Source organism: Mixophyes fleayi, chromosome 3, assembly GCF_038048845.1.
Source record: "Mixophyes fleayi isolate aMixFle1 chromosome 3, aMixFle1.hap1, whole genome shotgun sequence".
NCBI classification, from domain to species: domain Eukaryota; kingdom Metazoa; phylum Chordata; class Amphibia; order Anura; family Limnodynastidae; genus Mixophyes; species Mixophyes fleayi.
The window spans coordinates 209,677,850-209,694,181 of NC_134404.1; the positions used below are offsets into that span (position 1 = coordinate 209,677,850).

Sequence of the window (16,332 nt, forward strand, 5' to 3'; positions counted from 1 at the left end):
GGTTTTTTTTCCACACACACTAAGAATTTAGTAGGTCAGTTAACCCATGCATGATACTCATGCATTCTAATCAAATCAAGCTACTTAAGGTGTTAAAAACTCCCCACTGTCACCCCCAGCAACCACCAACCACTCCCAACTGTCACTTCTCCTTCAAGAAATATATAGGTCAGTGTATAACTCTGCCCAGCAGGTGGCGCTGCAGCTTGGTTTTTTTTTCCCCACACACGCCACTAGGCATTTATATAGTAGATATATATATATATATATTATATACACATTCAAACGCACACAATACCGTGCAAAAGTTTACAAATGTAAATTTGTTGGTCCCGTTACTATCAATATTATAATATTAGCATAAAGAAATAAGACATATATATATATATATATATATATATATATATATATATATATATATATATATATATACACAATTTTATATCATAATAGTAATGGGACCAACAAATAAATATTCAAAATATGCCACATAGTGGTATACTCAATTCATATCAGTATTGTCCTCAATTTATATTATGCCACATAGTTGTGCCCCAAGTTCATATCATTGCACATAGTTGTGCCCCCAATTCATAGTATGCCACATAGTTTTACCCCTAAGTTCATATTATGGCACAATAATGCCCCCAGTTCACATTATGCCACAGTAATGCCACCAATTCATTTTATTTATTATTATTTTTTATTTTCTTCCTCTCAGCAATCCCTGCTTATTGGCATGAATAACTGAATGGAAGAATAAGTAAATATCCAAAGTCCAAAAGAGTTTGAATACATGTAAAAATTTAATTTATCTTCTCTTTTAAGACAGATTATTTGAGGTAATGATGTGCATGCATTTTATTCCTGTATGTTTTAGAACATAGTTACAGGATGAAAGAAATCTGATAAAGGGGCTGGGAGACATCCGAAGATAGAATCTAATAAGTTGATAGTGCAGTGTAAGTCTGTGTAGAATACTAATTAGACTTATATTCAGAACAAGAATACGGTATGTTCCTACAGTGAGGCCAATAATTGCTTTTTTTTTTTAAATAGCAATATTGACCCAAATATTGAACCGCTTTACATAGGCAACTCTCTGAAAATTTGTGATAATATGAGTTGATAGAAAGTACTGTAAATTGTTTGATTTGATAATAAATATTAAGATCAGTGCTTAGTGTACTGTTGTTTTCATTTACCCTGACATTTTTTTTGTGAGATGAAGTTGTACAGATTTTTCTGTTGATTAAAATGATGTGACTTGTACTAAATGACGTACTTGTTGTGAAAAAAGTGTTTTTCGATAATCCATAGATTGTAAGCTTGCGAGCATGGCCCTCTCACCTCTTTGTTTTACCCAGTTTGTTTATTACTGTGTTTGTCCCCAATTGTAAAGCGCTACGGAATATGTTGGCGCTTCATAAATAAATGATGATGATGATGTAAGGTCATCCTAGCAGAATGATTCTGAGCGATTCACATCAGTGGGGCTTATTTAGAGTTGGACGAATGGTAATTTTGAGATTTTGTAAATAACTACTTTGCATTTATTAATAACTGTCAAGACAATATTCTCTCTTGTGTATATTAATATATAATCTAATCTAAATTATATTTTATTATTATATACTGTACAAGTAGGGTAACTCAACCTTCCTATTTACTACTAACAATGACAAGTCACGTCTCTGCACCTTGGGGAGTAAATATACACACTGGTATGCCTAACGAACATCTGCAGCAAATACTACGGATCTAGAGCTTCATGCATCTTGACATAACAGACAAAACATATAAATATAAGTTGCGTGCATATTTTTCTAGGCACATTCGGGGCCTCATTCATCAAGGAACGTAAATGAACTTTGGGGCTGGATCACTTATAAATAGCTTATTGTATAAATATATTTAAATTATTAGCACAGTGCACCAATTTATATCATTGCAAATGTACTGATTTTTGATACTGAGTATTAGAAATGTATTGATTTCTGAGTTATTGATTTGTAAGACAGTATGCCATGTTTGGGTTTTGGAACTTTTCTATAGGAAATCCCAAGGAAGCTTATGTGTGGAGGGGATGTGTTTTTGCAATTGTGTGGAACAGGTAATCTCATCATAATTAGACCTTTTCATCGCTGAGTGACCAACATAACTGCTGAGTCTGAAAGCATAAGAGGGGTAATTAGACTTGCTGGTATACTTCCTATGTGTGTAAGACTCAGGATGCAAGTGATCACAGATTAATGTGAATGTTGCAAGTTAAACTGCGTTAAAAGCAAGATTAGAGAAAATGTTATATCCTGATTGTAAACATTCAATATAGAACTTTGGACGTTGTTTTGCCACCAGCAGCAATGTATAAAGGTGTGCAGGAAGCACCTGGATTGGTTAGAGGGGCAGGAGGTTGGATTAACTCCTGCCAGGGTATATGTGTAAATCTGTATAAAAAGTAGACTGTTTGACCATGTAATGTATTATCACTATTCCATCTGTACCATTCTGGAGATCAATAGTATTACAAACTAGTGTAACTGTCCTTATTAGGACACTTGATCAAATAAAACATCACTGCTTCAGGATCTTGCTTTGGCGCCTACTTACCTGTGGCAATTCCTGTGAGCTACAGATTGGGACCAAGCATTCCAGTACCAACGCTCAGCCTGCTATCTTGCAGCCCTGGGCTGTGTGATAGGCCAGGGGGAGTCATTCGCAGCAACTTTGATCTAAAGGAAGAGGTTAGGGGTACCAGCCTAGGTGCCCAGCAAGGGGGTACCCTAGCAGCGAGAGTTACCCAGAAGGAAGTGATTCTAGATGCTTGTGAAGGAGTCTGGTGGTTGCAGCAGGTCTTGTTAGGAACCCCTCCAGCCAGTACAGCAAAACCCGGAGTCTGCTCTGAAGTCTGGTGTTCACTGTTGCCCCTAGTGGTGGGGACAGACTAGGCTGCAGACAAACAGAGGGTCATGAGATGTGTACTGGCCAAGGAGAACCCGGAAGAGTGTGCTATGGCAGACAGCAGCGTGGGGCCAAGGTAAGGGTCAGCCGACAGCAGACAACGTATCCAAGGAACAAACCAAGGTCAGGGGTCACAGACACAGGATCTGAGTCCAGAGACAGGCGTAAGATCGGGATCACAAGCAGAGGTTCAAAATCCAGGTTCAAGCAATAGGTCGGGGTCAGAAGCAGAGGTTCAAGGTCCAGAAACAGGCAAAGGTCATACACAGTAGTTCAATCCAGAAGGTTTACACCAAACAGCACAGGAGCAGGTTAGCAGACAGGGAACTGGAAGCTATAACCGACAGTGAAGCTCAAACCTCACTGCCTTAAATAGTACTGAGAGCCAATCAGGACAGAGGAGAACAGGGCTGACAATCAGCCTCAGGAGGCTGTTAATTACTTACTAGCTAGAACTAGCATAGGTAATAACATAACCAGGAAGCATGTATAAAAATATAAATGAACCAGTTTAAATCATATAAGAGCTCCCCCTGGAGATGGAGGATGTCACTACACCCTCCTACATCTATGCAACAAGGATAATCCCAAAGAATAAAAACAGAGCATAGAAACTAGAGCACGCGCCCGGCTACTAGATAACACCAGGATGTGGCGTACCGCCGCGGCTCATGACAGTACCCTCCCCTTGAGGAGGGGTTAAGAAACCCCTTAATCTAGGCTTATCTGGAAACTTCTGATGAAAAGCTCTTCTTAACTCACTGGCATGCACGTTCCTGGCAGGTATCCATGATCTTTCTTCAGGGCCATACCCCTTTCAGTGAACCAAATAGTGGAGTTGGCATTGTACCCATTTGGATTCAAGAGTCTTTTCGATCACAAATCCGTGTGACCATCCACTATCACTGGGGCAGGTTTGCTTGGCTGTTTCCTGGGAAACCTCCGGGAAGTAAGAGCTGGCTTCAATAAGGATGCATGGAACGTACAGGGTATCCTCAAAGAGTTGGGCAGTTCCAACTAAAAAGCAACAGGGTTAATCTTCCCGATGATCTTAAATGGACCAATGTATCTTGGTCCGAACTTAAAGGAAGGCTGTCGGAGCTTGATGTTCTTAGTGGAGAGCCATACTCTGTCCCCTTCCTTGAACTTACAAGGACGTCTAAAGCTATCCTTAGATAACTTGGCTCAAGACGCAGCTTGCTTCAAAGATAAGTTTATCTTTTTCCAAATTCTCTTCAGAGAATGAGCAATGTGTCCGATCTCAAGGTGGGTGGGTGGGATGATGTCAGAAAATGAAACAGACTTGGGATGTCTCCCATAAATCCATAAATGCAGAAAAATGGGTCAAATTCTACCCAGTTGTCATGTAATTCAGAAATGTAGCACCTTAAATGCTGTTCCAAAGACTGGTTTACCCTTTCCGTCTGTCCATTAGTTTGTGGGCGATAGGCTGATGAAAAACTTAATTGAATGTCAAGCAAGGCACAAAATGATTTACAGAACTGGGCCACAAATTGAGTACCTCTATCTGATACAATATTAGTGGGTATTCCATGTAATCTGAAAACATTTTAAATGAACAGAGGAGCCAAAGACTTAGCAGATGGTAGCTTAGGTAAAGGAACAAAATGAGCCATCTTACTAAAGCGATGGACTATCACCCAAATGCAATTACACCCTTTAGACAAAGGCAAATCCGTAATAAAATCCATGGAGATGTGGGTCCATGGAACACTGGGCACGGGTAAAGGCATCATCTGTCCCATGGGCAAATCTCTGGGTGTTTTCACCCTGGAACAAATCTCGCAGGACTGTACAAAGTCTCTAACGTCTTTCTTCATTGAAGGCCACCAAACAGAACAAGAGTAATTTAATAGTCTTGGTGATACCTGGATGTCCAGATATATTGCTGTCATGGACCTCAGACAAGACAGACTGTCTCAGACTAGCTGGCACAAACAACAAATTGGGAGACATGGAAGCTGGCGCCTGATCCTGATCTGCCTGTAGCTGGGTTGCCAAACCCCGAGTTAGCCCTGAAACAATGGTTTGAGAAGGTATGATAGGAGTGTTATAAAGGGGATCCTCATGTTTCTGTTAAAAACTTCTGGATAAGGCATCCGCCTTCAAATTCTTAGAACCATAGCGATATGTGATCACAAAATTAAATCGAGAGAAGAAAAGAGCCCAGCGCTCCTGTCTGGGACTCAACCTCTTAACAGTCTCAATGTATTGGAGATTTTTGTGATCCGTGTACACCGTGATGTTATGCTTAGCGCCCTCCAGCCAATGTCTCCATTCTTCAAATGCCCATTTAATGGCCACCAACTCACGATCTCCCACATTATAATTTATCTCTGCTGCTTAGAATTTCTTAGAGAAGAATGTGCATGTGTGTAACTTTTCATCAGAACTGGACAGTTGTGACAGAACTGCCCCCACCCCAACCTCAGAAGCATCCACTTCAACAATGAAAGGTAGCTATGTATTAGGATGTTTGAGGATAGGAGCAGAAACAAAGGCCTTTTTTAGGGTATCAAATGCTTTGACAGCTGCTGGCGGCCATACCGCTGGATCAGCTCCTTTCTTAGTTAATTGAGTGATAGGTGCCACAATTACAGAGAAATTGCGAATGAATCTCCTGTAGTAATTAGCAAACCCGAGGAACCTTTGGATGGCTTTTAGGTTACTGGGAAGGCTCCAATCAGTGATGGCTCGGACTTTGGCTGGATCCATCGTAAATCCGTTGACAGATTTCCCTAATTTGGCAAATAGATGATTGTCTCTAAGTTTCTGTAGTACCAAACGGACTTGTTCACGGTATTGGGGCAAGGATGAGGAATAGATCAAGATGTCATCCAGATACACAATGACAAATTTACCCAGATAATCGCATAGTACATCATTGATCAAATCCTGGAACACGGCTGGCGCATTAGAAAGACCAAACGGCATAACACAATACTCGTAATGTCCAGAATGAGTGTTAAAATCGGTCTTCCATTCATCGCCCTTCCGTATGCGTATCAAATTGTATGCTCCACGTAAATCAATTTTAGAAAATACCGAAGCACCTCTTAACTGGTCGAACAACTGAGAAATCAGTGGCAGAGGATATTTGTTTTTAATGGTGATCTGATTCAGACCTCTGTAATCACTGCAAGGTCGTATATATCCATCTTTCTTTTTGACAAAGAAAAATCTGGCACCCAGGGGTGAACGAGAAGGTCTAATGAACCCTTTTTTCAGGTCCTCAGAAATATAGTTCTCCATGGCTTTGGTCTCTTCCACGGAAAGAGAATATAAACGAGTCTTAGGAAATTTACTCCCAGGCTGAATATCAATAGTGCAATCATATGGGCGATGTGGTGGTAATGTATCTGCAGCTTGCTTTAAGAAAACATCAGCAAAATCTTGATATTGCAGCGGGAGTGTGAGACCTGATTTGACTGAAGCAGTAGCAACCTTAACAGCTGTTGCTAGGCATGTCCCTTGACAGTTTTTCCCCATGCCACAAGTTCTCCTGTGGACCGATCAAGGACTGGGTTGTGCTTGCTAAGCCAAGGGTACCCCACAACCACAGGGTATGTGGGCGAATGGATAAGGTAGAATGACAGCATTTTCTTATGGAGTGCTCCCACTGTCAGGGTAAGAGAGCTGGTACTCTCTAGCACACTTCCTCCCTTAACTAGGTGGCCATCCAAACCACAAACAGATACTGGAATTTTTAATGGTTGGGTAGGAACAGCAAACCGCCGTGCCAGAGAAATATCCAGAAAATTTCCAGCTGCTCTGCTGTCCACGAAAGCTAGGACAACAACACTCCCAGAGACCAGGGAAATCTGGGCGAGTAACTGGAGGGAATTTTTATTCTGTACAAGGTAAATGCCTAGATGAACTTTTCTAGTATCCCTGGTATTAACTGAGTTGGAGATAGGGAAAAAGTTCTGCGGATGAAATTCCTTTTCCAGTCTTTCATTTATTCGCCGATCAATGCGAATTGCCAAACACATAAAGGACTCCAGAGAATCAGGAGCTGGATATTGCACCAATATGTCCTTTATTAGTTCTGTAAGGCCCAAACGAAACTGACTGCAGAGAGCTGGATTATTCCATTCGCAATCTGAGGCCCACCTGCGAAATTCAGTACAATATTCTTCAGCAGAACAACGTCCCTGTTTCAAAGATCTAAGTTTAGACTCAGCAGTAGTGACTTTGTCAGGATCATCATAAAGGAGACCCAAGGCTTGGAAAAAGGAATCTACAGATAACAATTCTGGACTGTCAGGGCACAATCCAAATGCCCATGTTTGTGGATCTTCTTGCAACAGTAATATAACAATACCCACTCGCTGCTGTTCCGAACCAGAAGACAGTGGATGTAGCTTGAAATATAATTTGCAACTTTCCCTAAAGTTGTGGAAATCCCTTTGGTTGCCAGAAAATCTGTCTGGAAGATGAAGCTTGGGTTCTTGAACTTCAACCTCCTGAGAAGAGGTAATCCTGGAGGCTTGTTCCTGTACGGACAATCTGGTAGAAATGTCTTGAACAATCTGAAATTGAGCCTACAGTTGATTAGCCAGCCCTTGTGCAAGGGAAGGAGGAGTAGGATCCATGGGAGTAAATCCCAAGTATTTGGGCCGGTTATAATGTTAGGAACCCCTCCAGCCAGTACAGCAAAACCCAGAGTCTGCTCTGAAGTCTGGTATTCATTGTTGCCCCTAGTGGTGGGGACAGACTTGGCTGCAGACAAACAGAGGGTCGTGAGATGTGTACTGCCCTGGTTTTGGGCATGGGCAGAGCAATTTTACTCAAAATATAATACATATTGGTATTTGCATTACTTGTGCAAATGTGTCCAACTTTATATGTGCGTCAGTGTCCCTTCATTTGTACATTGTGTGTATTCAGGAAATTTGTGACTGGGCAAACCATTTTGTGATGGAAGGGCTGCAAATATAATTTTTTGGGCACATGTACTGACCAGTTTTTATTTTTACACTGCAATTTGGAGTGGATCTAGGCAAAGCTCCACATCACAACTCTAAATTTGTCTGCGCATTTTAAAATTGCCCCCCACCCGCAACTGCTTTGCCAAGGTGCAAAACTGCACCTTCTGACAGAATTTGCTCCTAACTGTAAATTAGGCCCTTTATTCCTTATTTGCTGATTAGATGGTTCCTGTCATACTCAAGATGGGCATTTTTGCAATGGGCAATTAAGTGCTGTTACTATGTGATTCTTAGTTTGACACCGGTTTCTAATATAGAGAAAATGCATTGTAGCATCCTGGTGGCAGTTAGTGATGGCTGCGCTGTACTCCCACTTAATATAAAACAGTTAAAAATTGTTGGAAACATTGGTATATTACATGGAAGTGCCAGAAAATGTCAAAAATGTCAATAAGCTAGGTAAAGGTTACACCATATTTTGGCTGTGAGTTCAACTGTCATTATTGTCAGTTGCAGCAATCATGATCCTAAAAAGGAACACCAGCCACACAGCTACTCTAAGCTGTGGTATGACCCCCAAGGGTGTCCGTGTGGCACGAAAGGGAAAACTTTCGTAGGACCAGAAGGAGAAGAGGGTTCAGTTAGGATAAATAATTAACCACTGTTGTGGTTCACAGTAGCTGCTATTTTAAAGATTCTACAGTGACTGGTTCGTTTTGTTTCTTCGCCATTCACTGCTTCTCCTTGTTCCAACTGTGCTTAACCTCTAGTAGATGCATAGTAAAGCACAGAAATGACAGTTGCAAATTACTTCTTCATTATTAGAGGCTGATAATGCTACTGCCTTACAATAACCACACACACTCTCAACCAGCAGCTGCAGTTGTTATTCCACTACGTTATGTTTCAGGTATTCCTCCCACCTCTTAGATTGCAGGCTCATTTGGACAGGATCATTTTTACCTTGTTTAATGTCATTGTATGTAATTTGTTTGCGTCATTCAATGTACAGCACTGTGCAATATGTCAGTGCTTTATAAATAAAACATAATAATATTGTGGGCAAGGATGCAGAGTTTACAGAAAGCATAAATGGGGTCATTATGAGCTCATTTAATGTTCTGCAACAAATACATTGCAGTCAGGACTGAGATAATAACATCCATGTAAAAAAGTGATAAGAAGCAATACTAGATTAACAAAACTGCTGGTAAAGCTACAGCTTGCTTTAAATAAATTTGTCGACTCTATAGCCTCAATTATAATTTTACATTCAATCTTATGACCGCAGGTGACTTGCAGACTAAAGAGCAAATCCACAAGCTTTCATTTTTAATTTTCTTAATTCTTCTATGCTGATTTATGACCATTCAAATGTGTAAATGATGTTTTGTTTGTACTTGATTTCTCAGAGGAGATGGACAAGTTGAGGTTCGCCTTGTTGAGCACAGATTGGGTGCCCATAAATGCACCAAGTTTAGTACCCAAGTGTAAAAATAAGATTTCATGTTGTGTATGGGATTATTTAATGAGCTAATAGTGGTAGCGAAGGTGTATTTATGGCTGGGTATTATTTTGCTGCATGTGGACTGGAATTTTCAACCTAATCGGAAATGGTTTAATAAGGTTTCTGACTATATATACTAGGACTCATACTGTACATATTTAGAGTTGCATACTGTCAGAAAAGTGCATATATAGACAACCTTCAATTGTTATTATTATTACTATCAACATTTATTTATATAGCGCCAGCTTATTCCGCAGCACTTTACAATTGCGAAAAAAAAAGATTGGGTAATAGCAAAGAGACAAAGAGGTACAAGGCTCTAGCTCGCAAGCTTACAATTTATGGAAAAATAGGAGTTTGGTATTCCCTCTCTTGTCTAACAAGACTTCCATAGATTCCAAACCTGTAAGTGTTCTCTAAAAACACATCTTTTAAGGCAAGCTTGTCAGATGCCCAAAGTACCTCATTAAGGCCGCAGTACCAAGATTATTACTAAGCTGACCCTCTTCCAAGCCAGCTTGTACTTGGTTTTCCCACTTACATACCCCATCCACCGTCAATTTTAAGTAGTAAACAGCATAGATTTGCCAGTTCTATATTAGTATATAGCAGCCCCTGGGTGGTCAGCCCAGAAAAGTGAACAGTTTGATTGATGGGATCAACCAGGATATGACCTGCAGACCTAGGGAATGAAGCATTTGTAAGAGAAGTGAATGCTTGACAGTGTCAAATACAGCAGAGATGTCAATGAGAATTAGAAGCTAACAGTGGCCTTCAGATTTAGCAGTGATCAAATAATTTACCTCCTTGGTCAGTTCAGTGGTCAGTGGACTGTTGAGAATAAAAGATTGACTCAAGAGGGTCCAATAGGTTGTGTGAGGAAAGGAAGCGTGTGAGGTGAGTGTGATGCTTGGAAGCTGAGTGATGGCATGACAGTCACGATAGGTCATTGGCTCACATTTTGTTATTTTCAGAATAGGTGTAATTACTGCATGCTTGAACAATAATGGAAAGTTACATGTGGTGAGGGAGAGATTACATATCCTAGTTAAGGTTATGATGAGCACAGCAAACCTATTGCCTCACAACCGATTTGGATTTTAAAAATACCCATTTTTGCTAATAATAGTGCTCCTGGCCTTTTGATAAATAGTTCCCTATGTGTAGTGCTTTTGAGAGGAATAATTTTAGCATCATCTGATCCTTAGTTAAAACTCAATTTTTCTGTAATTAGTATTAAAATGATACAAATCAACTATGCAAACTTGCAGCAGCTGCCCAACCAGTTTTGCATTTTCTCAGAGGACTGGCCCTGTGTGTATGTGTGCAAATATGTCTTTCCTGCAAGGCCCAAATGTCAGTTTATGTGTTTATATAATAGTGGATGCATGTGTGCAAGCATTTATGAATTAATACATATGTGTTAGTCCAGGGGTCTTTATCTGCCAACAATTACAAGTTTAAATTAGTGACACACTTAGTTATGCCCTTAATGTTACTAGACAATGCTCTGATTTGCCCATTTATGTGTTCAAACCACCTAGACCATGGTCCTACCCAGTCTGTCTATGTCCCTTTTGAGTGTTGCAAAAATGGTACAGCGAAAGTTGGGACTGTTATAGTGTCTATGCTTGCATATCAATCGTATGTGTGAATTTACAATTGTGCTGTAAAGTATCATTTAAAAAAAATAATAAATCATTGTGTTTTTCACTGGCTCTCTGAATGAGTAGCTGGAGATTATGATTCTTATATTATGATTCAGTTAATGTGATTTTTAGTATTATATGCTAACAACATGTTCTACAACAGTGAATACCCAATTGTTTTGTTCACTGGAGGAACTTTCATAAATAGTACCAGAGCCGGATTTAGACCTCATAGGGCCCTAGGCAGGATACTGTTTTTGGGCCCCCTCCCTGAAACAATCCATAGCACTATATTTTTGCAGCCTACCCTATACCCCTATAGTTACGTAGATATGAAAGCATGTGCCGCCGCGCAGCGACGGCACGCCGCCAAAGGAGGTGAGGGCGTGGCTTGCATCTTTGGAGGCGTACCTAACATGTGAAAAGAGCAAGGCCACCCTGCTGCAGAAAAAGGCACCCCTAAATAATTACCAAGCAGTCCCGTTTTTTTAAGTAGTTGGGTCAAAACAACATAATAAATATTAAAGTCAGGGCAGAAATACTTACTTAAGTTGTTTGCAAAAATAATACGCATAAATCCAAGTATGTGCTCTTGTCACTTTTGTCCCTCTATCATCACACTGTGCCCCTTCATTGTCACTTTTGCCCCTTCACAATATCACATGTGCCCTTTCCCCCTCACCTCTGTGCCCATCACCATCCCCACCTCTGTGCCAATCACCACCACCACCAATGTGCCAATCACCATCACCACCTCTGTGCCCATTACCACCTCTGTGCCCTTCACCATCACCACTTCTGTGCCAATCACCATCACCACTTCTGTGCCCCTTCACCACCTCTGTGCCTCTTCACCATCACCACCTCTGTGCCCTTCACCATCACCACTTCTGTGCCAATCACCATCACCACCTCTGTGCCCTTCACCATCACCTCCTCTGTGCCCATCACCACCTCTGTGCCTCTTCACCATCACCACCTCTGTGCCCATCACCACTTCTGTGCCAATCACCATCACCACTTCTGTGCCAATCACCATCACCACTTCTGTGCCAATCACCATCACCACTTCTGTGCCAATCACCATCTCTGTGCCCTTCACCATCACCACTTCTGTGCCAATCACCATCACCACTTCTGTGCCCCTTCACTACCTCTGTGCCCCTTCACCATCACCACTTCTGTGCCCCTTCACCATCACCACTTTTGTGTTTTACTTACCTTTCTATTGCGCGCTGCTCCTCCTCCGTCAGTCCAGATGTAAAGAAAAAAAAAAAAAAAAAAAGAAAGAAAGAGGCACGTGATCGCTCGCCGGGTCCCGGCAGCCTCTCCTCCTCTCTCTATCACTGAGACACTGAGAGGAGAAGAGGCTGCCGGGACCCGATTCGCGCCCCCCCCCCCCTCAGCCGACTCGCGGCACCCCCCCCCGCGAGTCGGGGGAGGGGCCGAATTTTTTTTTTTTTTTTTCATTTTTTTAAAAATTACTCCTGTCCCCCCCAGCTGTGCCCCCCGAGAGCCGCTAGGCCCTAGGCAGGTGCCTAGGTTGCCTAGCGGTAAATCCGGCCCTGAATAGTACTACACTATATCTCCTCTCCCATTTGTTTCTGACAGTCTCGGCTGTGATTGTATCACTACTGCAGCTAGCACTTGCCTGCATTTTCCATGGAGTGCCGCAATTCACAATTGTCTGGTCACTTGCTCTCATCACGAAGGGGCAACAATTGTTCAACGGTCTCTTACCACACACACTGTACTGTGTTCAAAATATTATGCCAAACTATGCAAAGTGAAATGGCTTTTCTGCAGCACCTCGGCGTGTTGCCACATTCATGTTATGACCATTAGAACTAAAATAAGCAGCCTGCTGGGAAACAGAGAAGTTATCAGGAGCAGGCAGATTTTACAAATTGTGATATAGATAAATGTAGGGAAAATGACATAATTTATTAGCACAGATTCCTAAAACTACTTGCAACACCATTGTCTGCAACAATATTATTTCTATACTCCACTTTTAGGAAGGTGGTGTTTTGTTAAAACACAACCAAGATTGTTAGAGAACATGCAATTACTTTTAACGTATATATAGTGAACCAGTCATTTATGCTGTGCAGCAGAATCTTTGGTTAAGATGCCTCATTGGGTTTGCAGGCAGTCAGTACTGTCAGTGTTGGAAATGACAATAATTGTAGATGGTTTTTTTTTCCTTTTAAATCTGTTGACATTTCCACTTGTTGAAAACTTGGTTAGATCTAGGACATTAGTTAATCATTATTATGTAATTTTAAATGCTACTGTAAAAGTATATTGTCTAAACGTTTGGCATAAAAAATATTTTTTTCTTTCTGCAGGTTTTCCAGATTGCTTATGTTATTGTAAAGGCTGCCAACACCCCACGACCTGGAAACTGGATTCTAGAGAAATCTACCGATGGAATTACTTACAGGCCATGGCAGTACTATGCCCTCACCGACAGCGAGTGCTTGACCCGGTATAATATTAACCCACGAGTTGGTACACCCTCATACACACAGGACGATGAAGTCATCTGCACATCTTATTATTCAAAGATTCACCCACTGGAAAATGGAGAGGTAAATTGTGCAATGAAGCAATAGCAAAGATTTGACAGCGCCAAAAGCTGACTTAACCATGCTCTAACTGACAGGTTTTGTTTCCCTGACAGCAGCACACTGCAGGCTGACAGTGCTCTCTGATTGCCTGTAACATAGCAGTGGAGGGGGTTGAATTGGGAAACACATTTACATTTACACAGAGTAATGTTTTTGCACAAAGAAGACAGAGAGAGCAGCAAAGGTGATTGGAAGAATCAACCACAAGTTTAAAGTTGAAAAATAAAATACAATACATTATACAGCATATGCCATCCATGGCAGCAATGTTTTCTGATGGTTTAATAGGCTTGTGGTAAATGTAATTAGATTGTATAATTAATGTGGGCATGCATGTATATTTATATATATTACTTCTGTAGACAGTATGCAGCTCTTCGTATAGGATAGAAATAAAATAAGGGATATATGCGAATGTTCAAAAACACATAATGAAAAAGATCTTCCAGTCTAAGTAATCAAAAATCAATGTATGCATTCCATTGAATTTAGAATTTCCGGGTAATCCAGGAAATATTATTGGAGGATGTAAGAAGGATAGAATACTAGAAAACAACTGTTAAACAAAAAAACAAGGAAGAGGGAGTACCAGCATCTAGAAAAGTGGAAAGTTATGACCATTTGGGGCTTTGGCCACTCTTCAACCCTCTAAACTTACTTGTACTGTGTTCTAATACCCATTGTTACACAGGCTACCTGCATTCTGAATCACACAGGAGCAGACAGTGTAATGTATTTACTGGATAATAAATGGGGTGGTACAGCATGCTTTTATACTCACAGTGAGTAAATAAAACATACTCCCTGGATGATTCACAGGGGCACAGGTTGGTATGATCTTCTCTCTTGCAGGTAAAAAAAGGTTTATTCAAAACACAAACCTACACCACTATGCCTGTATAGGGCAGCAAATTGCCTTTTAAAGCTCTGGTCCCCTGCCCAAACTATCTTAGTTATTTCTTATCCATCACTGTGGGGAACAAAAATTATGAAAAGGTTAGTAGGTTCTAATTTTAAAAAATGATAAGAAATAAGAAGAAAGAAAAGTATATTGAAAAAACTAATAGCTATGGCATCTTTATCATTTTTATAATGAAAACAGGCACCACTGAGATAAAGAGAAAATGATTTACCTATCAAGTTTAGTCTATTTAATCTCCGTGGTGGCTGCAAATTTTATTCATGGTTTATTGTATACATTTTCTGAAATTTATTTTTGCAGTTCAATCTACTGTACAGATGACTTTTTTTCCTATTTTGCCAATCTATTATAGTAGAGGACAGGTGAAATTAGTATATGCTATATTTAATTTAACATGAAATAACTTTAGTACAAACATTATCTAGAATTTCTAGATAATGCCAAACCCTTACATTAGGTTTCCAGGGTAACCACGGGGCACTTAGCAACATGCAACCCTTTCATCCAAAATTAGTCGATGTTAACACTATGACTAGGACATAAATTATCTGTATGTAGCGTCTAGGCACATTTTTTGATTAATTTATCTTAATTAACGTTTTCTATTACAAACAAAACCATACTAAAATATATAATGTGACTCCAATGTATTATTGTTGAAATTCTGCATATGAGTAGTATAAAAATGTTATAAATGACTAATTTTTTAAATAGTAAAATTCAGATTATATCAGTACACTGTGACACAAAATATTGGCAGTGTGTTAAATTAAAAGGTCGGTTTTGACCAGGGTCTACTTGCTGTGTAGAATGAACAGATATAGATGAAATGGCCTAATAAGAGTATCAGATTGAGTTTTATACCATGGAAGCACAGAGATAACCTAAATATTAAAACAATCCAACGTAACATAACGTCTGTATAATAATGCAGATGGATTGAAATTGCATAATAATAATTTCTGTGCTGTGGAATCCAGCTCATTCTCTGTGACACAGTGGTGACATGTTGGCATGGTACCAGAGCAATAATATTTGAATACCAGATGGGAAACCCAATCTGTTAACACATAGGTAATTATGGTGCAGTGATAGTAGCACAATGTCAGGAATACAGAAAACATGTTTTAGACAGTTAAATTTATGAAGTACCTGTCAGATTTAGTATTTATTTTCAGCCCAGTCATGTGAGGGCAAATCATCTGTAAAGTTATTCTGGATATTATAAGCAAGTTAAGATGCATTAATGTTCAATATAGACATGTGCATATTGATTTTTTAACTTTATAAGTACAAACAGGGCCACAAGATTATGTAGACGTGATGGACTTGATGCATTTAGTTCATGACAATGAATATATTATGGTTTTATTGAAACAGTTATTCCTCGTTAATGTAATTCTGTACTTTGTTATTGCCTGTTTTTATCATCTACTTGGTTTTAGAAGAATAAGAGGATTTCAATAACAGAATTGTACAATTACAGCCGCAGCAACAGCAAAACTTTGCAATGTTCATAAAGTACTAATTATACAAACCATTTTTTCAGTTTGATATAGCTTGCTAATTCTTTACATTGAATGTCTGACAGCTACATCTGCATGTTTACATTTTTTATTTTATTGTTATAAAAAGCAGAGTTGAGCCAGAGTCAGAGGATGAGATAAAGGGAATTGAGGAGAGTGCGATGTTGTTAACAGTGATG

The 16,332-nt window shown here is 39.9% G+C and overlaps 1 protein-coding gene across 4 annotated transcripts in view; it reads left to right on the forward strand.

Annotated features, from left to right (window-relative positions):
• The window catches only part of LAMA2 (laminin subunit alpha 2), a 711,555-nt gene that overhangs the window by 188,508 nt on the left and 506,715 nt on the right, over positions 1-16,332 (forward strand). For all 4 annotated transcript variants that reach the window (XM_075203053.1, XM_075203052.1, XM_075203054.1 and 1 more), the window contains exon 4: positions 13,424-13,666. In XM_075203053.1, the coding sequence (XP_075059154.1) occupies positions 13,424-13,666 (243 nt within the window). The remainder of the gene's footprint in view (positions 1-13,423; positions 13,667-16,332) is intronic.